The 26,789-nt window shown below is 41.6% G+C and overlaps 1 protein-coding gene and 1 long non-coding RNA gene across 13 annotated transcripts in view; one reads left to right on the top strand and one right to left on the bottom strand.

Moving 5' to 3' along the window:
• The window catches only part of C3H1orf87 (chromosome 3 C1orf87 homolog), a 78,391-nt gene extending 62,969 nt beyond the window's left edge, over positions 1-15,422 (top strand). For 5 of the 11 annotated variants that reach the window (XM_072820475.1, XM_072820472.1, XM_072820473.1 and 2 more), the window contains exons 10-12: positions 5,428-5,507; positions 8,807-9,017; positions 14,925-15,422. In XM_072820475.1, the coding sequence (XP_072676576.1) occupies positions 5,428-5,507; positions 8,807-9,017; positions 14,925-15,085 (452 nt within the window). In that variant the 3' untranslated portion in view covers positions 15,086-15,422. Of the gene's footprint in view, positions 1-5,427; positions 5,508-5,662; positions 5,912-8,806; positions 9,018-11,081; positions 11,156-13,543; positions 14,893-14,924 lie in introns of those variants that run through there. The other 6 variants (XM_072820476.1, XM_072820477.1, XM_072820478.1 and 3 more) reach the window with 6 other exon arrangements.
• LOC140630402 (uncharacterized) lies at positions 6,356-25,769 on the bottom strand. Of its 2 annotated transcripts, none has more exons than XR_012028174.1 (3): positions 25,669-25,769; positions 13,500-13,655; positions 6,356-9,146 (listed from the first exon to the last, which is right to left on the bottom strand). It is a non-coding gene; the product is annotated as an uncharacterized lncRNA (long non-coding RNA). The 2 variants fall into 2 exon arrangements; XR_012028175.1 differs by having other exon boundaries at positions 13,500-13,579; positions 25,669-25,767.
• Positions 25,770-26,789: the final 1,020 nt, after the last annotated feature.

Here is a 26,789-nt window from a genome sequence, read left to right as displayed (position 1 = left end):
ATCAGACCTCTTGGCAAGATCAACTAGAAGAGTAGTTAAAATACAAAACAGTATCTCTTTGAAAGCTATTATTTGGAATTTGAATACCAGAAAGAAAGGAGAAAAAAACCCTCTGGAAGAAGTTATCATATAAAAATCTCTAGAATTATTCATATAAAATGTCCAGCATTCTATTACAAATAATCAGGAATGATACAAAACAGGACATGGATTTTGAAATAACTGTAACTAATACATTTAAGAAAATGGATAAGATGGAGAATTTCGGCAAGTAATTTGAATATATATAGAGTATCTAGAACTGAAAAATATAAAAACTAAATTTTAAAAACTCACCAAGTGAGTTGAATAGGAAAGAGGTTGAGTATAGTTGAAGAGAGAATTGGAACTGGAATATAGTTCAGCAGGAAACATCCAGACTGAAGCATGAAGGAGCAATGAGGATAGAACATACCAAAAAAGTGTATGAGACATATAGGAAGTGGCAAGAATATCCAGTATACATATAATGAAGTCATAGAAAGATAGGAGGAAGAGAATAGAGCTGAAGCAATATCTGAAGCAATTATGACCGAGAAATTTCCAAAAGTGATAGAAGACCTCAAGCCACAGATCCAGGAAGTCCTGTGAATCCCCCTGAAGCCAAATACAAAAGAGCTTACACCCCTCCAAACATGCTATGGTCTGAGGTCTAAAATAGTATTTCGCAAAAATGAAGTAAGGCTCCAACTTTGAATCTCTTCACTATGGAGCCTGTGAGTGAGGAATAGGAGGAAAAAGCAGGAAGCACAGAGCAGGGCTATAGCAAGGCTGTTAATGGGGGGAGATTGGAGAGAATGATGGTAGCCTCGGAGGCTCATTGATCCCCGCAAACACTCTTGAAGATCTATCACTCAAGATAACACAGAAAAATGACTAAGAGTTCAACCTCTCTTTTATTAAGAAAAAAAAAAATCCATAGTAATTCCTACTTAGAACTATTTGTATTGGAGGAACAGAAAAGCCAACGCAGTTGGTTTAGACTCTTTATAGGCTTATGTAAGTGAAAACTCTGGCAGCAGCAAGAACTATAGGCTGATTTGCTGTAGTCATTAAAATATCAAAATCCAGGACCTGGTTTCTTTCTGGCTCTCTGCTCTACTGTATATCGTGCTGGCATGATCTTCAGGCTCTACTTGGTGGTACCTCAACTACTCCAGACACTTCTTCAATAACAAAATAGCTATGGCAGCCAAGGTCATCATATCTTCACAGCTCTCTCTCTTTTGGCCAGTTCTTCCCAGAAGGAGAGAATTTTACAAGTTGAGAAACTGTAGCAGATGTCTCCTCTAGTCTCAGAGACTTAGATTAGATTGAGTTTTATGTCTACCTTTGAACCAAGACTGTGATTAGGATACCATGACTATCTTCAACTAATCAGAGACCAAGGGATCCCTGGGTGGCACAGCGGTTTAGCACCTGCCTTTGGCCCAGGGCGGGATCCTGGAGACCCGGGATCGAGTCCCACGTTGGACTCCCGGTGACTGGAGCCTGCTTCTCCCTCTGCCTGTGTCTCTGCCTCTCTCTCTCTCTCTGTGTGACTATCATAAATGAATTAAAAAAAAAAAAAATCAGAGACCAAGCTTGGAATTGGAACTGGAGGATCATTCTTCCCAAACCACAGCACTAGGATGGAGGAGGAGTGGTCCCCACAAAGCAAAATATAGTTGCTATCGTTAGAGGGAGCTAATGAAGAGAACAATCACCATAGAAGAAATGAATGATGGAAGCAAACAAAACAAAACACAATTCCACTCACATGAATGGCCCATGAGGCTCTTCAGTTCTGTGAATACTTAACCCACTTTTCTTCCCTTTTCATCTGGCTTCAGCTGGTCTTTTCTCTCAGCTATTTCCTGAATGCACCAAACACTCCTCCCTCCCTTATGACCTTTGCGTTTATGATAACTTTTTCCTGAGATGCTCCTTCTGCAGACATTTGCGTGTCTTTCTCCCTTGTTTCTTTGATTTAATGTCACTTGGAGAGGCTTTTGGTGAATCCCTTTCCTAAAATAGCAACTGCCAAGACTTCCAACCGCCCCCCCGCCCCCAATAATTGGCCTTAGCTGCGTTTCTAGCACTTATGGCTACTTGATGTCATTTTACAGATCTGTTTGCCCTCACCACTGGAATGTGCACTCCCTGGGATGATTCTGTCTTGTTCGTCATGGTATCACAGTTAGCATTTAATGGATGTTTGTTGAACGAGTGAATGGATTAGAATCCCAGCCCTAACCCTACCTCGGTTGTCTTAAGCAAGAAACTGAACCTGGTATTGCCTCCGTCCCCTCATTTGTAAAATGGAGATAATTTCTACCTCACAGGGTTATTCTTCAGAGTAAATAAGAAAACCTGTGAGAGATGTCTGGCATATGTAGATATTTAAAGTATATTTATTTGTGTTTCCTTCTCGTAAAAGTTTCATTCACTAGGTCCAATGAAGCCAGAAGTCTTTATTTAAATCTGTTGTTTTCTCCTGTGGCTTCACTTTAGAATTACCTAGGGAATTCCTTAGCCTGTCCAGAGCTGGGTTCTCACCCCCGGAGATTCTAATTTAATTGGTCTGGTGTGCCGCCCAAGCACTGGTAATTTTTAAAGCTCCCCAGGTGGGAGCATGTTAGCTGGCAGCCCTGAAGACCACTGATTTCAAGTCATTAGTGCGGGGGGGATGGGAGCACTGGCTGCGTGACTATCAGAATTCACTGGAAGTCCTGTAAAACCTGGCCCTTCCAACACCTGGAAACCTCTAGAAGCCAGCTTGGCTTATTTCCTCCCGTACAAATCATCAACTGGCAGACTAGACAGATGGTTATTATTTATCTTTCCTGCTGTGTTAGAAAGAAAAAAAATCCACCCAGCCTCGGGTTTCTCAAACCATTTTTACACGTGCAAACCATTACCTTTTTATATGCTGATAGGTATTAGGAGAAAGGGGAGCTTAAGAGAGACCGGGGAGACTAGTATGTATTTTCTCCTAATGGAACTTTGAGAGGTGCAGACACCAGAGAGAAACTGGCCTGGGGCAAAGACTAGGTTCTAGATCTTATGCTAAAAGGGACAATGTACATGAGCAGTGCTCAGAAAAATACCTGGCACATAATAATTAATGTTGAAGATCCTATAATAATCTTTGTTGAAGATCATATAATAGGGTTAACACAATAACAGATGATCATCCCTTGCACTGAGCATCTTCCCTGTATTAAGTATTTTCTGTGAGTAACTTTTTTTTAATCTCCACAATCTTCCTGCAAACTGCTGGTATCATTCCCTTTTCACAACTGATGAAATTAGGATCTAAAAGCTTGCAGCTGGTAAAGGGAAGAATCAGGATTAGCATTCAGGTCTGAATAAACCAAAGATTATTTTATATGCTAAATACTGTTTCTAGAATCCTTTTAAATCTCAAACTTGATAATTCAGAGTAACTGGAATCTTTTTTCACCTACAGTAACCAGAAAGCTTTTCTTTCACATACTGGGTGAAATAAACAGGTGCCAGGGGTGATGATGGGTTCCCGTGACAAATTTTCAGCAATTAAAACAGATCTGCCCTGAAGGGGCTGCCTCAACTGGCTATCATGATTCTAATTAAGCATCTATTAAGTTTTGCTCTATACAGCATCTGGGTTAAGGATCAGATGATAAAGAAATGTGAAGAAAAATTTCTCCTGTAGGGCCTGAAAAGGAATTGGGATAAATAGAACTATATATGCAGCGGCTTTAATTTCTAAACCCCAAATCACCCATTCACATGGTCATTCACTTAATCTATAAAGTATGTACTGAGTACTTATTCTAATGCTGGGTGCTGGGGCTTCAGATATTTTTTTTTAATTTTTTATTTATTTATGATAGTCACATAGAGAGAGAGAGAGAGAGAGGCAGAGACACAGGCAGAGGGAGAAGCAGGCTCCATGCACCGGGAGCCCGACGTGGGATTCGATCCCGGGTCTCCAGGATTGCGCCCTGGGCCAAAGGCAGGCGCCAAACCGCTGCGCCACCCAGGGATCCCGGCTTCAGATATTTTTAAGTCACATTGTCTTCACCAAGAAACTGAGGGAGAGGATTCATAACAATTCATAGGTGTAATATTCAAAGTGCAACAAAAGGCTTTTTAATCCGATATATAAGTTGACTTACATGAACCTCCTTACATAGATGGCACTCTTAGTTAACAGTTATTGAGCATTTGCTATGTTCTAGGTATTTGCTTTATTTTCTAGCCCCTTTAATCCTCACGATTATCTATGGGCAGCATTAGCCACCTTTTACAGAAGTGGACACTGAGTGAGACACAGAGAGGACCAGTAACCTGCCCAAGGTGATGCAGCTCATAGAAAAAGGAGCTAGGACTCAAACCCAGGGCATCTGGCTGCAGAGCCTCCACTCTCCACCATTAGGTTACACTGCCACTCTCCACCCTTTTAAAAAAACGTATTGATTGAACCATCATTGCTGAAAGTAGTGAGTCACAACTCAGAAACAGTGTGCATTTGTTTTGGCAGACTTGAATTACGCGCTAAATAGGGGAGCTGAAGCTCCCAGAAATCTGTACTGGATGGCCATTGCATGGATTTGTAAAATAAATGAGTAAGGCACCAGAGGTGCTAATGATGAATGAATGATACCCATAATAAGCCTAAGAGGACCTGAGCAGAAAGTCTGCGTGTCTTTTTCCTGGATCCTAAGGAAATGTCTTCTATGCATGAAGGCAGCAGCCTGAGCAAGTAGCACCCAGACAGTAGACTCCCCTGGGTTCAGGATAACCTGTGAACACGGAAAGAACCAAGGAAGGAGGAAGACAAAGCTTTTACCTGATCCTTCAGGCACACACCTGGATGGAGAGAGAGGCAAATGTTCCCACTTCTCTGTAAAGAGGCAAAGCTATGGAAAGAGGCCCCTTGCCACACTCCACACTGTGAAAGCCCTCCGGATTCAAGGCGGTTCTATAGGCTGTTGTCTCTGCTTATCTGGAACAGTCTGGTGCAGGAGGCACCACCAGTATCACTTCTACCTGGAAACTCCTATTCATCACTCAGGCCCCCAGTTTAAGTGTCACTTCCTCCAGGAAGCCTTCTCTGATCGTCCAGCACTCCCACCCCCATCTCAAAATAAGTGTAAAGATTTTCACATTTCCCTTGGCTGTGCTTATGGTAGTTTGTAACCAAATAATCAATTTGAGGAGTGATTTAGCATCTACTTCCCCTTTGTGAGCTCCATCAAGGCAGTACCAGGACTGTTTTTCTCTACCAGTGTGTCCCTATCACCGAACACAGGGCCAACCATGTTAACAGAGCCTCAACATTCTCGTTGCCTGAGTGTATACGAGTATGTGCTAAAATAAAGAGACCAAATTAAACCCTTCCATTTTTTCTTTCCCGCCCAGGGAAGCATGTAAAGAAAACCTCTGGCACCGCAGTGCCGGCTGAAGTTCCTGAGATGTCTCCAGGCAAAACAGAACATATGGTATGCACCTGGCTATATGGGGCTGGAGGAAGGGCTTCACCCATCCTTCGCCTTCTATTCTCTCATGCTGGGTGAGGGCCTCCCTTCCGGGTTTTTGATTTCCACCCAACACCTTGATGTCAGGCTAGTCTGACTTTGAGACTCTGCTCCAACAGAGAAGGGAGGCAGAACTCTTGGGAGTGCGTAGGTTGGTTCCTGTCCCCGCTGATACAGAAGCAGAAATCTCTCAACACGCAGTGATGGACCTGCTGTCTGCCCCAAGACACTGGACTTGTAGCATGTATACAGGTGTCCTTCCAAAGTCTGTGACCAATCCACCAACTGCTGTCAAAATAAAAGATGGTTATAAGACCTATTTTAACATCTTAAGTCCAGCTTCCAGAAACTGAGGGTGACCTTTTCCCCAGACGTCACATTTTAAAATGTAATGGGCTCTTTGATTTAAAAAAAAAAAAAAAATCTGGCAAGCAGTTAAAATCCGTTTTAATATTCCCAGCACTTAGCCAAAAGAAGATGCAGATAGAATTGAAAAACAGCCTGAGTTTTTCTGTTGTTGTTGTTTTTTAAATGCCCGGATTAGAACAAAATTCATCTTAAAATGACGGGAGGCCTCTTCATGCACTTCACACTTCGAAATATTTTAGAAAATAGTATCCATTTTGGCAAGCCTCTTGCCATGCAAGAAACAACAGCAAATGCTTTTCTCCTTGAGTGTTAAGTCTGTTGTGAACAAGATTATAAAAAATATACTTTGCTCTTTTATTTTGCCTCTTGTTTGAGGATTTTACTGCATCTCTACAATAATTGATTCTTCTCACATTTCTCTATAAGCAGCATTCATTGCCCCACTTTAGAGAGAGAAATTGAAGCAGAAGTTTGGTAAGACACATTTCCTCTTTTCCCAGAGAAAATCATTTATTCATTCCCATATTCATTCAGTAAACATGTCTTCAAAACCAACCTGTGCCGGTCACTAACCAGACCTTGAAGGTTTACAAATGACCACCTCATAGGCCCAGTCTCTAGACCCCTGGTAGAGAAGAGAGATGCTGTAACAGTTACAATATCCTCTAATAAGTGCTGCGATGGATAAAAGGGCTGCAAAGAATCACCCGTCACCCACCCTGGGGCTTTGGGGAAGGCTGCCCACAAGAAGTGAAATATGAATTGGGTCTTGAAGGATGAGTAGAAGCCCAACCAATCAAGGCATGAGTGATAAGAAGGGCTCTCACAACAGAGGGAATAGCATGTATAAAGCATAAAGGCATTATACAGCTTCATTTTATGAGGCTGGAAAAAATGAGAGAAAAAGGGTGCATACATAGAATTTGAAAGAAGAAAAAGAACAAAAACTTGAATGATCTTATGTGCCAGGTAAGGAATTTGGACTTTACCCTGTTACATCTACAGCGGGACTAAAACAATATAGGGTGTGTCACCTACTTACTTAGTTGAGCCTAATTCAGGTCTATACAAATCCTCCCTTTCCCTGCCTTTAGTGATCAAAGAGAATGTTAAACTATCTGAAGGAATACAAAGTTATTTAAAATCAGCTTCTCAGATCCAAGGACCTCTTTTAAATTCTCTAAAGTCATCCACCAAACTCTATGCAAGTGTGCATTTAGCTGGGTAGATTATCTAAAGTATTCATCAGATTTCTAAAGGGGTCCAAATCTCTAAAAAGTATAATAATCCTATTTATTTACTTTATGAAAACTTTATCTGTTTCTCAAGATTGATTTTATCAATGTGGAATTCTTTTATATTAATCTCTTGCAATTTACCGGTTGCTGGTCACCCATATGGTTGCAATTTCATATCGCATTCTATTCTTTGAAACAAAACAGTTCTTTACAATCCCCAGAAGCAGCTCAATCCGTGTTTGTTAACAAACTCAAAACTTGGTGTCTTATTGCAATTTCCATTCTTTAGAGCTATGGGATTTTTCACAACTCATGTGAGAAGTTTGAGAAAAAGGTACAAAACTGGAGAAATTCAGGTATTTGAAAATTGGAGGAACCACAGAGATACAGAAGTTAGAGGCATAATTCTAAGGCAAATTAGTTAAGATTATTTGCATTGTGGTGAACAGAGCCAACTCTACCAATTTAATATAATGGAAGGATAGACAAGCATATTACACTAAGGTCAGAACCATAACAACACACTAAAGTCAGGGACTTGAACAACATCATGACTTCCTGTGTCTTTTCTCTCTGCTGTCAGCTTCACATCCTCTATCTATGTATCTTCCTGTGTATGTGTCTATCTTTCTTGGAAGACCATCTTTTTCTCATTTTCAATACACAGAGTGGAAAACCTGCTAGAGTTCCTACATCTCACACAGAATGGCCTCTATTTTTCTTTCTTTGTCTGTCTCTATTTCTCACAAATAGTTCCAAAACCACTGGACAGTGTGTTTATTGGCCCATTTTGCATTAGGTGGCCAGTCCTGCATCATGTCCTTAGATACATGGTGGTTTTCTCCACAGTCATGTAGATAGGGAGGATGGGCAATGTCTGGAAAAGTGGGGCTGGGCAGATCAAACAGCTGATGCCCACTCTCTCTCTTAATGGTAGGTGATAGAATGTCTTACATGGCACAGTAAGGACTCATTTGTCCACTTGTTCTAAAACCACCTCTATTCTGTACTGGACATGGAGTTAGAATACCAAAAGGGACTAGACATAAGCTCTACACTTACCTTCTAGTTTTGTGTCTACCATTGACTGTATGAGCTTAGTAAGTCACTTCCACTCCCTGGGTCGCAGCTTCCTCTGTTAAATGTGTAGAATGGACAGACCACAGAGGTGCTTTATGGTTTAGTAGAATGGGCCCAGGAGCCTAAGATAATATCAGTATTGTTTCAATCACTTTCTGTCAAGAATCTCACACTCATGATGCAGAGGTTTCCCACAAAGAAATTATAAGCATTGCCTGAAGCCTATCTCTTGTGTATCCCACTAGTATAAAACAGAGTAGAATATCATAAAAATTCTCAGTTACAAAAACCTTTGTTTTGTGTAAGTCAGAAATGTAAACTGAATAAAGGCATGATTCCACCCTTCTCTTAACAACAACAACCAAAAAAAAAACCAACTCAACATAGTTTATATCCAGCAAGAATTGGCAGATATGGTCCTATGGCACAGAGGATTTGAAACACATCCTCTAGCTTTACAAAGCCAGACCTTGCAATAAACCTTGCTAGCTGTGTGGCCTCATCTTTGGCCAAGAGACTGGAAGAGTTCTTTGTGGTGAATGTATTGCCAGTGCAATGCTTGTGTTGTTTTGGTAGAAAACTCCAGAAGAGAAGCTGCCATCAGAACACCGTCCTGCTGAGATTTCAGCCCCAGATGATCCCCTACAAGCCCTGAAGGTCAGGCCAGTCTCACAGCCTTTTGTGAGACCAATGATGATGAAGAAAGAGTCTGAAGAACAGGAGATGTGGATCAACAGGTTCAGGAAGCTGGAGAATGCCCTCTACCTGTGTGATCTGAGTAATACAGGTGAAGTGAGCCGCTGAGAGCTGATATGCTTTCTATTTTTGTTCGAGTCTGGAAGTAGACACCTCTTCTTTCATTTCTTATCAAAGACAATTTGTATATAATCCATGTGCACTGATACTGGGAACGCAACTGGAAAATACAAAGATAAATCAGACTGAGACATGAATCCCCCACCAGATTACTCACAGTCCTTCGTGTCTGATCCTCCTCCATTCAACTCCTGGAGTCTAACACACAGTCCAATCTTGCAACTCCCAGCTGAAATCTTCAGTGCACCCCCTGACAGGCTGAATTCCAAACTCCTTAGCAAGGCAAAAGCTGGTTCTGTCCACCTTACAAGTCCTTTCTCCTTCAACTGTATTCTCTCAGTGTATCCTATCCTGTCATAATGAATAACTTGCCCTCCTCAAACATGCCATGCTTTCTCCAGTGGCTGCTCCTTTACTCAACCTATGCCCTCCATCTAAGCTGTCTGCCTCTCCTCTTCCTACCCCACCCACCCCCCTGGGCCAACTCTCCATCTAGTCCACCTGGCTATCTCATGCCTAAACATATTTTGTGTTAGAACTCAGGCTCTACTCCCCTGAGACACCCAAGATTTCCCCAGACAGATCTAGGCTAACTTTTATCTGGCCTCTTGGAGTTCTTTAACAACCATTATCATAGTTGATATAAATATTTTTTATTTGGGGACTTAAACAATCTCACCAGTAGACTCTATTCTGTTTTTTGCCCTTGCACCTTGCACAATTCTGTTCAAATTTTTTTTGAAGGAACAAAGAAAGGAATGAATGTAAATACATAAATAAATCCAAGATGGAAGGTAATAAGTACCATTACAGTGTGCTATGTGGGCATTCAGAGAAAGGAGTATTCCTTCCTAGTGAGATCAGGAACGGTGATATCAGTGTGAAATTAACCATTAAGGATAAAGTGTGCTTTACATGCAAAGGAATAAAATAGACCTTTCTGGCAAAGGTACACATTAGCCAAGTAAAGTGTTATGTGTGAAGTTCAGGGCAAGAAGTTTGGACTGGAAAGAATATAAGGGTTATTAAGAAGAATGTGAAATGATAAAGGTAGAAATATAAGATTCCAGATCTTAGATGCCAGACCGAGGAATTTGGATTTAGTTCAAAAAGAGTGAGTAGCACTGAGAGTTTCTAGGCAGGGTGGCGGTATGATGAAGTTGTATTTCAGAAAGATCATAGATGGCTGTCTACAGATTGAAGGAGAAACTGAAAGTAAGGAAAGGAGAAAGGACTTGCAATGTCCAAGTGAAAACAAAGTCCAGGACAAGGTCAGAAACCTGGGGAAGAGGGAGCAGATACAAATGCACATGGACTGAAATGGTGGTATTTAATGACATTCTGTAGTTATAGTGAGTTAGTGTATTATACGTGAAGCCTAAAAGCATGGAACCCATGGAAATGGAAAGTAGAATGGTAATTGCTGGGAAAAAATGGGAGACATTGGTCAAAGAGCAAAATTTTCAGTTAGAAGATGCATGAGTTCCAAGAATTTAACGTACAGCATGATGACTTCAGTTAACAATACTGTATTGTATACTTGAAAGTTGCTAGGACAGTAGAGTTTTAAATGCTCTCACCACCAAAACTATAACCACAACAAAATGGTAACTATGTGTGATAAAGAATATGTTAACTAACCTTATTGTGTTAAACATTTCCCAATATATACATGTATCAAATCATCACAGTATACACCTTAAACTTATATAATGGTATATGTCAATTATATCTCAACAACAAAAAAAAAAATAGTGGATATATAGCACACTCTAGAAGTAATCATGTAACAGTAGCAATGCCTGTGTTTTCATTCTCTGTGTGTTTTTGTTTTTTTGTTTTAAATTTCCAAAGCACTTAAGTGTAGACAATATAAAGAACTCACAATACCCAAGGAATACCCTTGGGTACTACTACACAATACCCAAGGAATTCCAATAATCATACCAAAGAGAGGGGGAGGTGAAAATTTTAAATGAAAAATTCATATAGCTGAATTAGAAAATAACTTATTAAACATGTGTTATAAACCCAGCACTGTGTCAGAGGCTGGACCAGAGGGAAACCCAGAAAGAATGAGACATGATCTTTGGACTAAAGGACCTTTAGGTAAGACACCAAGACAGATAGTAATGCCAAAAACCAAACATTTTCAAGGACAACATAAAGTATAATAATTGAATACATAAAGAAGAGTTAAAGAGTCCAAAAGAAAGAGAAGAAAAATGAACAGCAGCTTATCTAATGTGACCTAAGTGTTCAGAGAGGGCTCCATGGAAGAGAGAGTTTAAGTGAGGCTTCGGGAGAGGTTGGGGTTTACTTTGGATAGTTGGGGAGTGCGTTCTGAGTTGAAACCATCTTCTGCAAAGCTTAGAAGGTTCATGTTGGATTAGATAGTGAAGGTGAGATCCTACTGCAAATCCTGAGTGCTAGGATGAGGCTTAATCCTCTACCCAGTGTTCACCGAAGGTTTGATCAGAGGAGAACACAATAAAAGTGGAGACAGATAATTTAGGGAAGATACTGGAGAAAAAGTGATCCAAAAGTTACTGAAATAGTAATAATGAGGACAGGGTAAATGGGTGTTGGGCATTAAGGAGGGCATGTGATGTGATGGGCATTGGGTGTTATATGCAACTGATGAATCACTGAACTCTACATCTGACATTAATGATGTTGTATATGTATAAGTCTAGGTATTCTTACCTAAGAGTGGTGATGGGGTTACAAACAAAAACAAAAAACATCAGGTGAAGAAGGAAGACATTTCTAAAGAAACAAATGCTGAGTTGCAGTGATGGATGATGGATCATAAACTTAGTTGCTAAGAGACTCCCCAAAGACCAGGACCTTTCTCATACTTTTGAACTGTTCTGAGGAAAAACAGAGTTTTGTTGACTTTGGAGACAGATTCCGGCAGATTTGAAATGCCTCTCTCATGGCCTCTTCACTATTTATGCCTGTTTTCTCTGTTTCTATGAAATTCATTAGTTCCTCATCAGCCAGGGAATGTGTCAGCCTGATCTGGGAACATCTATAACTATCTTTAATGAGGGAAGAGGATTAACTGAGGTCATTTAGTTGGTTTATTACCCACAGTATTTAGCTGACCACCACAGCCTCATTTGAGACACTGAGCAGATGATACCTACTTTGCCTATTGATGAATCAGTGTTCTTTATTATGTGCAAGGAAATATGTAGGCCAGGGTGTTCTTCATTCAGGGTGAAGACAGACCATCCATCATCAAATTAGTGTTTCTGGGAACCTACTCTGTGCTTATGTTCTAACAGGGGTTGTCAAGAAAATATCCTTGAGGAGAAAGAATAAGAAATGACTGTGAATAACTGGTTGTGTTTTCTAAAGAAAGAAGGGCGGTTGGGATAAATGTTTGGGTGAATGGTAGATTTGGAATCTTCCCAATGAACTGAAGGCTAGATAGAAAATGTTTTCCAGTTCAAGGAGGCAGAATGCAATGACAGCCCTCAAGGACATTCTTTGCATGGGTCTGGACTTTGCACACAGTGAATCACTAACTCCTCACATCAACCACATGCTGAAGGGATTAGTGTCCTTATTTACGGAGGAAAAAGCCAAGCTCAAAGTGGTAAAAGACGGGCCAGTGGGAAGTAGAGCCATAATTCAAACCGAGTTGTACTGGACTTCCCACTACACTAAACTCCCATGACATACTAGAAAGAACATGAGGTTTTGCTTCTTGTTTTGTCAGTTGTTTATTTGTTTGGTTTTACCAGAAGACTTAGATTCGAGTCCAGACTTTACTAATTGCTAAGCCCTGAAAGTCAGTTGTTTATATTCTCTGAGCCTATTTCCTCATCATAAACTAAGACTGATAATAATAAAACATACCTCCCTGCTTTGAGAAAGGATCACATGAGATTTGAGAGTTCTTTGCAAACTGTAGAGTGAAGTGGATGTTAAAGAGGCTCTTCTTATTCCTTTCATTTTGGTTGTGATGGGACAAGAATAGCCTCCCAACACTAAGATGGATTGTAAAGGTTATTTTATGCAGCTGTCCTGGGCAGCCCCTAATGACAGTAAATTAGATAGATACAAATTTCAGTCAATGGACTTTTGTTTGACACAAGGAATCCTCTAACAGTGGCATAGCTTAGAAGATAGTAGAAAATGTCCCTTATGCCCACCAGTGGTGATTCCTGCATATATTTTCTACTACTACTTTTAATTTTTAATTAAAATACAAACTAAATTTTATATATTAAAAAATATTCTTATTAAGACATATTCTTATTTATTTGGAATAATACTGGTGCTATACCTATTCTCATCCTATAATAATGCTTGCTTTAATGAGTGCTTAATAGTTCTGGGCACTGTGCTAAGCTTTCATTATTTTAATGATTTTGATACAGTTTAATTATCCCTATTTTAAAGTTGAGGAAACTGAGTCTCATAAAGTTAAAGTACTTACCCCAGTCAGACACTTAATCCAAAGCCTATGACTTCTATTTCCAGAGGCAGACTATGAGGCAATGTCTTGAGAGATCCAACCTAGACCAGATCAAGAGAATCCACCCGATGTAGAGAACTGCAAAGATGCAATTGGCCAACCCAAAGAAAGATATTTCTGCAGAAGAAAGGATCAACACTCTAATAGAAGAGAGAGACAATAAACAAGCCTACATAGAACAGAAAAGAAACAAATGGGGATGGAATGGGGTGGGATGGGATAGAACTAAATAGAACTTAATATAATAAATCACATCAGGACCCAAAATGTTTGTAGCCCACTGTTAAGAACACCCATCACAGAGAGGTCCAGAGGGGAGCATCATACTCAACAGTACTTGCTCATTGAAATATAAATACTTGGCAGCTTAAACAGAGATAACAAGTGTCTAGTAGACCCAACCTCAAATGGACTGGTTGTGGTGTTTACAAAATGACTAGAGGACTGCATCTGACCTCTTTGAAAAAGAATTTCACAATCATTATCATAGCCTCCATGAGTACAGGAAAGTAGAAGAACAACATGCAAGGGATGTATCTTTAATCCCTACAAAAGATATTGAAAAGCTTTTCTGGACACCTGGGGTTGTAGATCTCCACAATTCAAGGAACATCTTTAGGAAACAATCTGAGCCTTCCTTGCAACAATCTCTTCCCCCTTACTCTATGATGTAGTGTCATGGTTAAATGCATGGATTCAAGCAATCTTGGGCAAGTGGCTTACCATTTCTGTGCCTCAGTTTATCCCTCTGTAAAATGGGTGGTTGTGAGCATTCAGTGAATTACTATTGGTAAAATGTTCGTGGGAATGCCTGAAACGTAGTAAATGTTACTTACATAAGTCTCAGTTACTATTGCTGTACTCTAGCTAATTTTCTGCATATCTTACTGTCCCAACTGGTTGGGGATCTTCCTGAGGTAAAATGTTCCTTCCCTAAATCCTCTATATTCCTAAGTATATAGTATCTGACATATACCAGCTCACAATTAGGGGCTTATGAATGAGTTGTTCCTCTTTGCTGATGTCATGCTCTACACTTAAGCAAGCAGGAGGGAGTCACAGTAAATACATTTTCAGAGATGCATAAAAATGAGCTGTTTGAATCCTGCATGTTTGGAACATGTTTGGCTACTTCAGTAAGATAAAAATAAACCAGAAAAGTAAGAAATTGAGTTTAGCAGACACCCTACCTGTTTTAAAAATTGGCCGGTAAAGTTTTATGGCCACAAAGAACAAGCTTAAATCGCTTTAAGAAGCTGAAAGTGTCAAAAAATTAGCATTTTGTTTTTTACTCAGAAGTCATTCAAGCTAATATAGATTTCTTTTCTCTTTTTTGCTTTCTCCATCCTGTTTTCAAAACTTCCCACCCACCTGACCAAATTGCAGGGGTCCTGGAGAAAGAACGGGCCAGACGTCTCATTCACAACTACAATCTCATTTACAACCTGTCCCTGAGCCCTCAGAAAATCGACCAAGCCTTGCGGAGATTCCGTGTGGGAGAAAATATGCTCTTGGAACCAGCACTTCAGTACTTAAAGGAGCTATGATAACAAGCCCATATTGTGAGAACAGATGTTTCCTTTATCTTCCTTTTTACCCAGACATGTGTTCCTCCCTGTCCTGAGTGTAGTGGTAGAGGCACTGTCAGAGTTGAGGCCGATACAGCACTGGAGATGCTTTGGACTTGGACTTCTTTTCTGGCTATGATGCTCCCCCATAAGCAGCTCAGACTGACCCTGGAAAACCAGGTTTCCCCTCCTGAGGTGGCAAGAACTCAATTTCTTAAAGTCCTCTTCTATTCTCATAAAGCTCCTTATTGTCATTACATGATTTTCCCCCTATATTGCTGATAAAACTTTATTTTTTGCAAACCCTGGAATTCCAAATAGTAAAAAAAAAAAAAAAAAAAAAAAGCTAGATATTCTTATCAACTCCCAAAAATGCCTGTCACATAGGAGACCTAGATACATCATTTTTATTTCTTTTTATTTTTTTTCAATTTTTATTTATTTATGATAGTCATCAGAGAGAGAGAGAGAGAGGCAGAGACACAGGCCAAAGGAGAAGCAGGCTCCATGCACCGGGAGCCCGATGTGGGATTCGATCCCGGGTCTCCAGGATCGCGCCCTGGGCCAAAGGCAGGCGCCAAACCGCTGCGCCACCCAGGGATCCCTAGATACATCATTTTTAGATAAGTAAACTAGCCTTTCCTCTAGTCACTATTCTAGGTAGGATTTTCGCATTATAAAAGATAAAATTATTGGCAATATATTAATACTAAGGTAAGGGTAAGAGCAGAATTCCAAGCAAGTTTTCTGAACAAGTGAGATATTTTCTCTAGTACAAAGCAAGATGATGTTACACTATCCCCAGGGATTATCTTCTTCCCAAAGTATCAGAAGTTTTTAAATAAGTGACACCTGGGACAAAGGATTCTGGAAATAGGCAACATCTTCTTTGCTCTCTCTGGCAGAAAAATCAAGCAAAACTTTCCACAAGTTCCCACAGTTCTCCTATCCAACTTTGCACCTCCCACAGAACACGCACATCACACCACACAGGTAGCATGAGCTCACTGAAGGAATACTGACCCAGGACTTCAGAGACAAATGTGTTCCCAGAACCATCATTAATGTTGAGTGACCTGGATTCTGGTTTTCAGACAGAACAAAGGAGTTAGGTCAAGGGGAAAAGTAAAAAGATCTCTGAGCATCTCTTTTTATCTATTTTATGTAGAGGGGTGTCTCATAAAATCTCATAAACAAAGCCCTAAGAACAAAATAATTTTGATTCACTAACATCAATGATCTCTAAAGGCTTCAAGTGTGACCTGCTTTAGTTTTCACAATCCTGGAGTAACCCAGAAAAAAATGCCTCTTGAGGCCCACTGACCATCTCTCTAACATTCTAGAACCCTTGGCCCTGCTAGCTGCTTTTGAGGTCAGAGAAGTAAGCAAATAAACATGGCTTTTTCAAGCTACCAAAATGTCAAATGAGGGAAATTAGAATATTAGATCAGACAAATCAGTATACGTTGGGCAACTAACTTGTGCTGGGAACTGGACATATTTTGCTTCATCCAATTCTGATGACTCACTGTGGTGGGTTTTACCATATTGAGTAAATACTGTACTCAACAGTACTCAATACTGTTGAGGAAAGAGACTCAAAGAAGTAAAGGGTAGAAAAGCAAAGGGCTGTGCCTGTTGATAACTGGCCAGAGGGTTAGAGCCTTCTGAAGAACACTGGTCACATACCTAAGAATACCCTGTCCACCCTACATCTCTGTGGGGAAGTGGACTGGAAAGAGGATTGGATGATGAGAGGTTCTAAACATGAAGCCAGGGTTATCAGACTCATTTGTGTGGTCCTGGAGGGTGTAACCCTACCTTACCCAATTCTTTGTGTGCAATATCTAGATTAGCTCCTGATGGATAGCCTCAGCACCTACCAACTCACACAGCTGGAGGTGACTCCACTGACCCAGAATGCAGCATGAAAGGTGTCCCAGAGCTATGTGACCACAAGTCATACACACCCTGTACTTAGGGCTGGCTGGCTAAATGCTTCTGGAAGTGGGGTAGCCATGGCCATATGTGGATCCACAGTCATCCCACCACCACTACCCGTTCTTAAACAGAAAGCAGAAAAAGAAAAGGCTTTAAAACCCACCCAAATCCAGCTCTGGCACTTAGTAGGTAATAGCCTTGGCAAGTGTTCAATCTCTCTGAGCTTCAGTAACATAAACACTGTTTCACAGGAGTGTTATAAACACCAAGAGTCATGCCATTTGGACGGTTCTTACACATGGTAGAGATGGACCTTTCTTATGCCCCCTTCTCTTAGCTGCTGAGCATCAGGATGCTTGAACAATGGTCTGCGTGAAATGACACAGGGACATAAGGCTACCCTTATAGCAAAAACAAATTTTGAGATATATCTGTCTTCTAGGACCAAAGAACAATTGTTCTTGAATCATCTCCTGTCTGGAATTGTCCACTACTTTACCCCCAAGGGGTTTGTGTATGTATGTGTGTGTGTGTGCATTTGCAAGACTTCCACCTTGCAAAAGTAAATACTCGTTCAATTTTCTCTGAGTAAACATTAAAAGAAACAAAATTCAACTTAAGTCATATCATAGAGAAAAGCGAAGATATCAAGGTGACAGTGTGACAGCAGATGTTAAATGAGGCCTTGAGGCAAACAAACCATTGGACATAAACAGGAAAATGCTATGAGGTCATTATGCTCTAGAATACTGGTTTGACCTCTATCCTAGGACTTCTCCATGATTTGTTTTTATGGAAAATCTATTACCTTTCTCTCTTTCTCTCTTCCCCCCCTCAGATATTAGTGTTATTTTGTATACTCTCAGTGACTGTCACTGTGAGCTTCTAACACTTGGGTAGAGAAGTCTGGTGTCTGCGGTCTTGACCAGTTTTCTCTAGCAGAACCTTTCTATACTGGTGTCTGTGTGCGGTGGACTGTTCAAACTCCAGAATGCCCTGGAGTGACTCAGGGTCAACTGTGTCTGCCCCAACTGTCTGAAAGCCTCAGCCTCTAAAGATGGATCACTGAAGACATGACAGAGGCTGAATCTCACCAGCTGGGCAGCGTCCTTCCCAGATGTATGACCCTGGGCAGTTCACTCCCTATCTCCCGGAGTCATTCATATTGAAGGAGATAATGGTACAAATTGCCCAGCACTATACCTGTCACATAGACATGCTCCAGAGGGGACACTGGCCTCCTATTTTACTCTTATACAGTATCTCCATTTACTCCATTCAGTAACCCAAATCATCAAATCCCTTTTCCAAGTACAGACCCCTTCCAAGCCAACAGGTGGCTCAAGGATCATGTAGTCCTCGAGGGCAGGGACCATGCCCTCCACATTCTCATTCTTCATTCTCTCACCTGCTCTGACTCCTCCCAGTAACCCGATTAGGCTAGTTTCACTACGAAGCCCATTGTACAGATGAGAAACTGAGGCCCAGGGTGGTAAAAGTACTCGCCTAAGGGCTAACAGCTAGGGAATGACTGAGTCAGGATTAGAACCCAGTGCACAACTTTAAGTCCAACAGTGGCTTGCAGGTCAGAGCAAATAACCTGCAAAATTCTCTGTAGCATGAGTGGTCTGTTACCCCAGCAAGTCTGGAGGTCATTCCCAAAAAGGCCTGAGGTCTTACCCAGCTTTGTCCCCAGCTCACAGCCCAAATTCACTCCCAAGTGAGCACCTGGAAAATATCTGTAGAATGGAGCCCCTACATGAAACTTGTGAAGGCCGGTGGCCTTCTGCCCTCTTGCAGCTCTCAGGGCTACATCCCTGCCTTGCGGGGACTGAAATGAAAGGTGTTTTCAGGACTCTTGGCATTGTGTGTTTGCACAAGCAGAGAAACAACTGTATAGATCAGGCAATCCAAAGAGTTTGCTAAGTGCTCCCTGACTCTTCAGAGGAATTTCCCAAGATCATTAAGAGAAACAATACAGGGTTTGATATTCTAATTGGGATCAGCAACTGGACAGCTTTGGAGCTGGCCAGAGAACTGTGGAGTTCTGCAAACAAATGCTGGCCTTTCTTCTCTTTCTCTCCTTGCCCCTCCTCATTAGAGCCTTTCAGCTACAGTTCCAAGGCTCCTTAGCAACAAAGGCGGGGTTTCCCAGGGCTGGGGTGCCTCAGGAATGCCAGCCATTCCTCTCATTAGCATTCAGGGCTCTTCATCTGCCTGCACAGTTAGCTTCAGGACCACGCAAAAGGCAGTGGCTTGGGGGAGGCCCAGCATTTAACATGGCTTCTTGGGAAATGGGAAGCCTCCAAAAAAAAGTTTCCAAACAAAAGGCATCAATATTATTTGTGGAGCCATCAGACTGCCTGGAGCACAATATGGCTCTGGCTCAGCCACATGCTCTCTCCCCAGGTTCTGTGTGAAGGCCTGATAGGGACTTCCCAGACACATCATGGGCTTGGATGCCAACACACTGGAAGGTGTCCCTCCTTCTCCCCTCTCTGCTGTCCAGTCTCAGACTCAGTTTATCCAGACTGGACAATGGGTAGAACTCTAACTGGCAGTGGGAGTGCCCAGAGGAGGGGAGTTGACAGAGGGTAAATGGTCAGATGATAGGACAATCACAAACAGATGGTGCCACTAGGAATGGATTCCAGACAAATTCACAAGCAGATTGAGCTCTGACAAAGACTTAGCTGGTGGAGAGCAGTCAGTGACTTGCACCAAGCCTTTGCTCAAAACACATATCCTGCTCTCCCATACAGACTTCAACAATTCCATTAGGGGGCCCTTACCAGGGTTCTGTTTCACTGGAATTCCAAAATACTGATCAATAGGTCAATCCCTGGGAGATTCCAATCAGCAAAACCATTTTTCAACATACTTGTGTTGTCTCTAAGCAGTTTCCTTCAGACTCACTATGTTTGAACACCTCCAGGGATGTGGACCTCACTACTTAACATCTCTAAGACAGTTCCTTCTCCAGACAGCTCCAATTTGTTCTTCTAAAATTGGTCTCTGTTTTAACCTCCTTTCTACCCTCCCTTGAGGCCAAAGTGGATGTAAAGTTTGATCAATCATGACAACAACAACCGCCCTTCTAGAGTTAAGAACAACAGCAACAACAAAAACCAACAACAACAAAAAAAAAAAAAAAAAAAAAAAAAAGGAAAGAAAACTTTGTTTTCTTCCACCACTGACTCCCACTGGGGAGATAGATAGCTTGGGAAGGGTCCTTTACTGTATAAAAGTTTCCATAATCCATATGCTGACCTACACTCTCTATTTTTACTTTCCTATGTATGTACCTCTGAATAAACAGCCCATCCCAAATAAGCCATCTCAACCTCAGAATACCCCCACCCACTGGCCTTGGTTAGCAACACTTCTGACTCCTTACTCAACCATGTATTCAGCAGGTGACAAAGAGAGCAAAGAAACAAAAAGGCAGGTAGGAAAGGCAGTCTATCTCCCATTGGGTCCATGGAGGGAGTGAGGAATGGGGAAAATGATAGGTAGATGGATTTTGATTCAGCCAGAGAAAAGACATGCTAGTGATCAGAACTGATAAATAATAAAGTGGGCTGCTCCCTAAGAGCAGTAGCTTTCTGTCCTCAGAAGCCCTTGAGATGGATGGAAATCTGTCAGTGTTGGGAAAGATGGTTCCTTCCAAGTATAGGATAACATGAATGACAGAAGCCTCAGGTTATGAAGCCTCTGAAAGGTTGCCAGGTCTTGGCCACCTTTTACAATGGCAGAGAAGGAGAGAGAAGGTACCACTATCCCCAGATTGGCTTAGTCTCCTCTGGTCTTTTGTTACCATCATTACACTTGTAATTAAATCAATATTTCCCCTAGCTGACCTGCACGCAGTCCAGGAGGCCTAGTCTAATTGGACCCCTGCTATTTCTCAGGAAGACCCCAAACAAAGACCTATGCACAATGGGAGCTTCCAGAGCCTGAGTTCCAATCTACACTCTGCCTTTGGAAGACACATTTGGGGCTCATTATTTCCCCCACTTCCTGAAGGAATTGATTTCAGCTGTAATATCCTATGCAGTATCTAGGGCATATTTTCAGGAAAACCCTCTATCCTGGGGGAGGGGGAAATACAGGAGTGAGCCAGGAGTGGAGTAAAATGCAAGAACAACGGTGAGCATTTTGCAGATGAGCATCCTGAGACTGAGAAATTCTGTGGCTTTGCTAAAGGTGCAGGAGGTGCTAGAGACAGAGATGAGAACTTGCCTTCCCTCACACAGCTCTTAGGGGCCATTCCTCACCAGTCCTGCCAGTCCCCCTCCATCCTGGCTTATTTTCCAGCTGCCCGCAGTAGGTTGGCAGAGTGCAAGAACTGTGTTCCCCCACACTGCTACGCCTTGGGATTTGTGTCCTGCTGCCTCATGCCAAGGTTCCTTGAACCCAAGAGAAGGGTAAAGGAGCTCTCAGTATTGAACCCATGCTGTGGGCCAGGTACTATAATTTCTCCTAATACCCATGATGGCCTTTAGAGATGGGAATTATTTTTACTTTATGAATGAAGAGCTGAACCTCAGAGGCTCAGCAAAAGAGCAGTAGAGACATGATTTAACACAGACCTTCCCAGCTCCAAATCCTGTGATAACTCCCACCCTGGGCTGCCTAGGAGGGCAGAAATGGCCTGGGTGCTACTTCCTTCTGGGGCTTCTAATAATCCTGGGTTTTTTGTGTCTTGGGAGGGAAACGAGGAATTCAGGCCTGTACAGTTGTCTCTTTTTTATTTAACAAGTATTTGCTGAGCACCTACTATGGTCAGGTCTCAATAAACAGTTTGAATGGATTTCCCAAAATATTTCTAGACTTCCCAGAAAATTCCCTTGCCCAAATAACACTGGCTTACTTGGACTACCTTCTTTCTAACTGACCCCTGTCTAGATTGATCTGTTGGTAGTTTCTCCCCCTGGCTCTTAATGGGTCAGAAAATGTATGTCTAGATGTGCCTGGGTGGCTCAGTCGGATAAGTGTCTGCCTTCAGCTCAGGTCATGATTCCAGCATGGTGCTGGGATCAAGCCCCACATCAGGCTCCCTGCTCAGTAGGGAGCATGCTTGTCCCTCTCTGTCTGCCCTTCACCCCCTGCTCATGCTCTCTCTCAAATAAATAAATAAAATATTTAAAAAAAAAAAAAGGAAATGCATGTCTACTCCCATTTATTTCCCCCCCCCTGCCCCCCACTTAATCCTTCTCACTCTGAGAACATCACTCAGCCAACACCATGGTTTCCCTCAGCCCTCTCTGGGATCCTGATGAGGCATTAATGACTTATTCCTATATGGATAACTTTGTTATTTGTTGGTCTGAGGCCATTATGAAAACACAGATATACCACATAGATACTTTAGCAGGAAGCATCTGTCATTCTATCCATCTATCCACTTACTCATTCATCGGTTCAACAAAAACCAACACCCCACTGTGCTTAGAGCTGTGCAGGGTACTAGGCATATGGAGATGAATGAGATAGAACTCATAGTCTGTTAGCAAAAGCAGACACTAAAGCTACTGAATACAACAGAGTAGAAGTGCTATGTGAGAGAAAAGCCAGGAGTACTGAGGCACAGCGGAGGGGCACATGGCTCAGTCCAGTGATAGCAGCATGGCTGTTGTCAAGTAAGCTTTCTAGAGCATTTATGACTGAGCCAAGTCCTGGCAAAGGAGAAGCAACTGGCCAAATACGGATGGGTGGGGAGTGTTTGGGTTATAGGACTGAGCATTCCAAGTAGGCAAAAGACGGTGAACAAAACCCTGAGACATGAATCTGCCCTCTGTTCTGGGAACTGGGAACTATGGTTACATACACTGCAAGCATGATGCTCCAGGTGAGAGTGGAGGAGGCAAAGCTGAAGAAAGCAGAATCAGGTCTTGGAGGCCCTTGATGCCCAACCAAGACTCCGTACGAAGCACAGAGGGCTGTGGTATGGTCAGGTGAATATTTCAATTGCTCAGGGGCCATTTGGGGGGAAAGTTCTAAGATGCAAGAATAGAGACAGGAACACCTCTTATACACAATTGTATGACTTGGGTAAGTCACTTAATATCACTGAATTTAAGGTTCTTCATCTATAAAACAGTAGACTTTAGACTTAAAGTACTTATTTTGCAGGATCATTATAGAGGCTAGATATAATGCATGGAAAACATACAGTGTCTAACACCAAACAGGTCTCATAAAATGATAGCTATGTATTTTATAATATTCACATTCTATAATAACCTGATCACAGAGACAAAGGACCTTGCAATAAGAACAGCCTTTCTTAGGAAGGGCATGAAGGATAATGCCATCAGCAGAACAGCTTCAAGGGAGTCATTGACACTGACGCACACACAAGTAAATAATTTATGTGTTTGAACCATTTTTTGAAGGCCCCATTATTATTCCTACTCCCTGCCTCACAGTGACGCTGGTAGTCACAGTGCATTAGTTAATTTCATGGCCCTGTTGTGAATCTTACAATATTTCATCCTCCTAATTCAAAATATTCATTCCAAGTGGTTCCAACTTCACAAATAAATAATTCCTGTTGGAAAATGGACTTTTTCCATCTGCCCAGACCATTTTCCATCTGTTCCTACAAGCTCATGGTAGGACGGAGCTGGGTCTTGAAGCCCCGTTGATTAGTCCTGATTTAAGAAGGAATGGTTTTCTCCCAGATGGATTGTGCATTAGTGATAAAGATTAGTTTCTACTGTTATTTGTTACTGTTAGGAGACAGTTTTAGAGATATGGAAGTGGATCAAAAAATACATGCTAGATAAAAGGAAGGAGAGAAAAGTCACATTGACTTCACTCCCACCATGCACTTGATCTTGTAGGCACCACGTGTAATTTGACCATCGCAACAATTCAACAGGTAAATGTGATTATGTCCATCTGACACATGAGGGAACTAAGGGTCAAAGGGGCTTTAAAAGGTGCCTGAAACCACATAATTTGTAAATAAGGGAGTGAGGACTGAGTCTAAAACTCAGGCTCTTTCCATAATACCAGATTCAGGAGAGCATTGTGCTTTTTGAATGGAAAGTATATTGACCAAAGAACTATGCTGTTGTTTCTTTTGGTACCATGTTATATTATAATAGGAGAGTATCCAATGAAGGAAAGGTAATCCATTTTTAGGTCCTTGCAATGACATGGAGCTGGACAGAGGAAGAGAGTCATTTACGGATATGGTCAGAATACAGTCCTATCGTAGCACCTGGAACAGTGAACTATGAATTTGAAAACTTGGACTCGTATTTTGGACTCCCAGCTTACTTAATAGCAAGGAAAAACCACTTAGTTTCCTGAGCCTTAGTCTCCTCAGCTGGAAAGTGAATCTACTCTATGTTGCCTCTTCATTGACCCTCACAGGGTAGGGAAAGGCGCATCAATAAGGAGTATGTAAGATTATATAGAAGGGAGTACAATTTGCCAATGATAAAGTTCTATGCACATATTAGATGACATTTTCATTTCTGTGCTTGCTTGCCACAAAATGTTTGCCTGCAACAAGACAAGGAGCTTGTGTCAGTGTATAAATCTATGCGATCCTTCCTTCATTTAGAAAGTCTGGCTACCAAAAAATACTAGTTGAACTAAATGGTGTGCTTAGTGATGCAGATGATTTACTTCAACACAGATTGAAGCAAACAGTCTATTGGCTGACACCAGACTGTGGCCCACACATTGAGTCTTGCCATCTAGACTACCTCCAGGAAAGCAGATGGTGTAAGCACTGGAGTAGATAGTCTCAACTCACTACTAATGAGTTTTATATGACCTTGATCAAGTTATTTAATCTCTCTGTACCTCAGTTTCCTCTTCTACAGAAGAGGGTTAACAGTACCAAATGCATAGGGAGGCTGTGAAGATGAAAAGAGATCATGACTACATGTGTGACTGTGTTGTAAAACAAGGCGTGGGTCATAGTAGCCAATGAAAAAGTGTTATTCATCATCATCATCATCATCATCATCATCATCATCATCAACAACCCAAAGCATCTGTCCTCCTGGTCTACCATGATGTGTACATTCCCACCATTAAGGGTTATATCTTGGTTATGGGACAACCAACTCGACTCAAGTAGGTTATAGTGCTACAGACAGAGGCCAGGGATGCTGCTACAAGACACACGACACCCCCCACAACGAGGTATAATCCAACTCAGAACATCAAAATAGTGCCAAGGTGAAGAATCTTGCATTAGAGTCATTCCTTTGGGTTGAGGTCTCCTGCCACCATATGAAGATTTAATAATACACTCAAGGCCTTACAGAAACTTGTGGTTTCATAGACTGTCAGCCCCAAAAGAGACTTTTGACCCTAGAGTCACCATTGTGTGATCCAAATACCTGTTTTACTGAAAGTAAACCTTGGAGGTACAAGGACTTCCCTTCTCCCTCTCTCACATAGTGATGGAAACGATATTTTTGTTTCTTCTTTCAGTCTTGTCTCCTGCAAACACACTGCTCCAGACTGATTAGAGAAACCCAAGGTCAAAGTCACCAGGCTACCAACTGAGAGAGCTAAAATTACACCCCATATTTCCAGATCCAGTGGCTGAGAAACTCAAGTAGGGGAGAAGTCAACGTAGTCCAGGGTACCTGCAGCTCAGAGACTAGGCTTCTGCATCTCTTGACCTCTCACCCACAGAGCCCAGCACAGAGGAGGGAGGTAGTAGGAAACAGGGTAGCAGTAAGAAGCAGGGAACTTAGAATTAAGCTCGGAACAGAGTCCTGCTCTCCAAGTCTTCTGTTATTGGCCAATTATAGAGAGTCTAGAATATTAGCACTAAAAGTATCTGTTGAACACTCCAAGCCCAAAGTCTGTAAAGTTCATTCTACCCTATTCTCTCTGACTGTCTCTCTCTTGGCCTGAGATTCTCCACTAATAAAATAACGGTAATAAAATAGTAATACCTTATAGAGCTGTTCGTAAAATCAAATAAAATCAAAAGCGTAAATACGACTTGTTCTTAATGGCTAAGAGTATAGACAATTATTAGCTGTGTAACCTTGGAAAAGTCACTTAACTTCCTTCTGCCTCAGTTGCCTCATCCCCAAATGGGCTTAGTAACATTATTACTTACCTCATACTGCTGTTGTGAGAATTTAATGAGATAATATACATGAAGTACTTAGAACAGTGCCTGCCTCGTAGCCAATTTTATGCAGTGTTGGCTAATATTGTCACTAACCATCCTTTGCTCTCTGGTTCTTCCTAAGAGCCATCCAAATGCAATTTTCGTAAGTAAATTGTGGAACTCTACGACAGCCAACAAGGAGAGGTCAAGATTCTCCCAGACTCCATGATGGTCGCCTTCTTGCCAAATACGTGTTTCGGGATTAGGAAGCAAAGCTCCCTCTGCTGCTCAGAACCGACACAGCACTATCGTCCCTCCTGACAGCTTCATTAATATTCTTTCCTTTCTGCCCTGCCAATCTTACCTCTTGAAAATGCGCTTCCCTGACTGATGAAATTGCTTCTATGTACTAATATCATCAGTGAGGCATTTTCCTAAGCAGCTGACTCATGACTTTTTTTTTTTTTTTTTCTCTTTCAATCAAAAGGAACCATCCTTCTAGGCTCTAGTTAGAATTTGAATAGCTGTCTGTTCTCCAGTTCCCATTAGGAAGCAACGCTCTGGAGCCTCAGTAACTGAAGAGGGCATTCTCCCCACTGGGAAAGAAGCAGTGGAATTGGAGCATTATAACAAATTGTTCCC

The sequence above is a fragment of the Canis lupus genome, chromosome 3 (assembly GCF_048164855.1).
Source record: "Canis lupus baileyi chromosome 3, mCanLup2.hap1, whole genome shotgun sequence".
NCBI lineage: Eukaryota > Metazoa > Chordata > Mammalia > Carnivora > Canidae > Canis > Canis lupus.
This window is presented reverse-complemented; position numbering and strand designations above follow the sequence as displayed.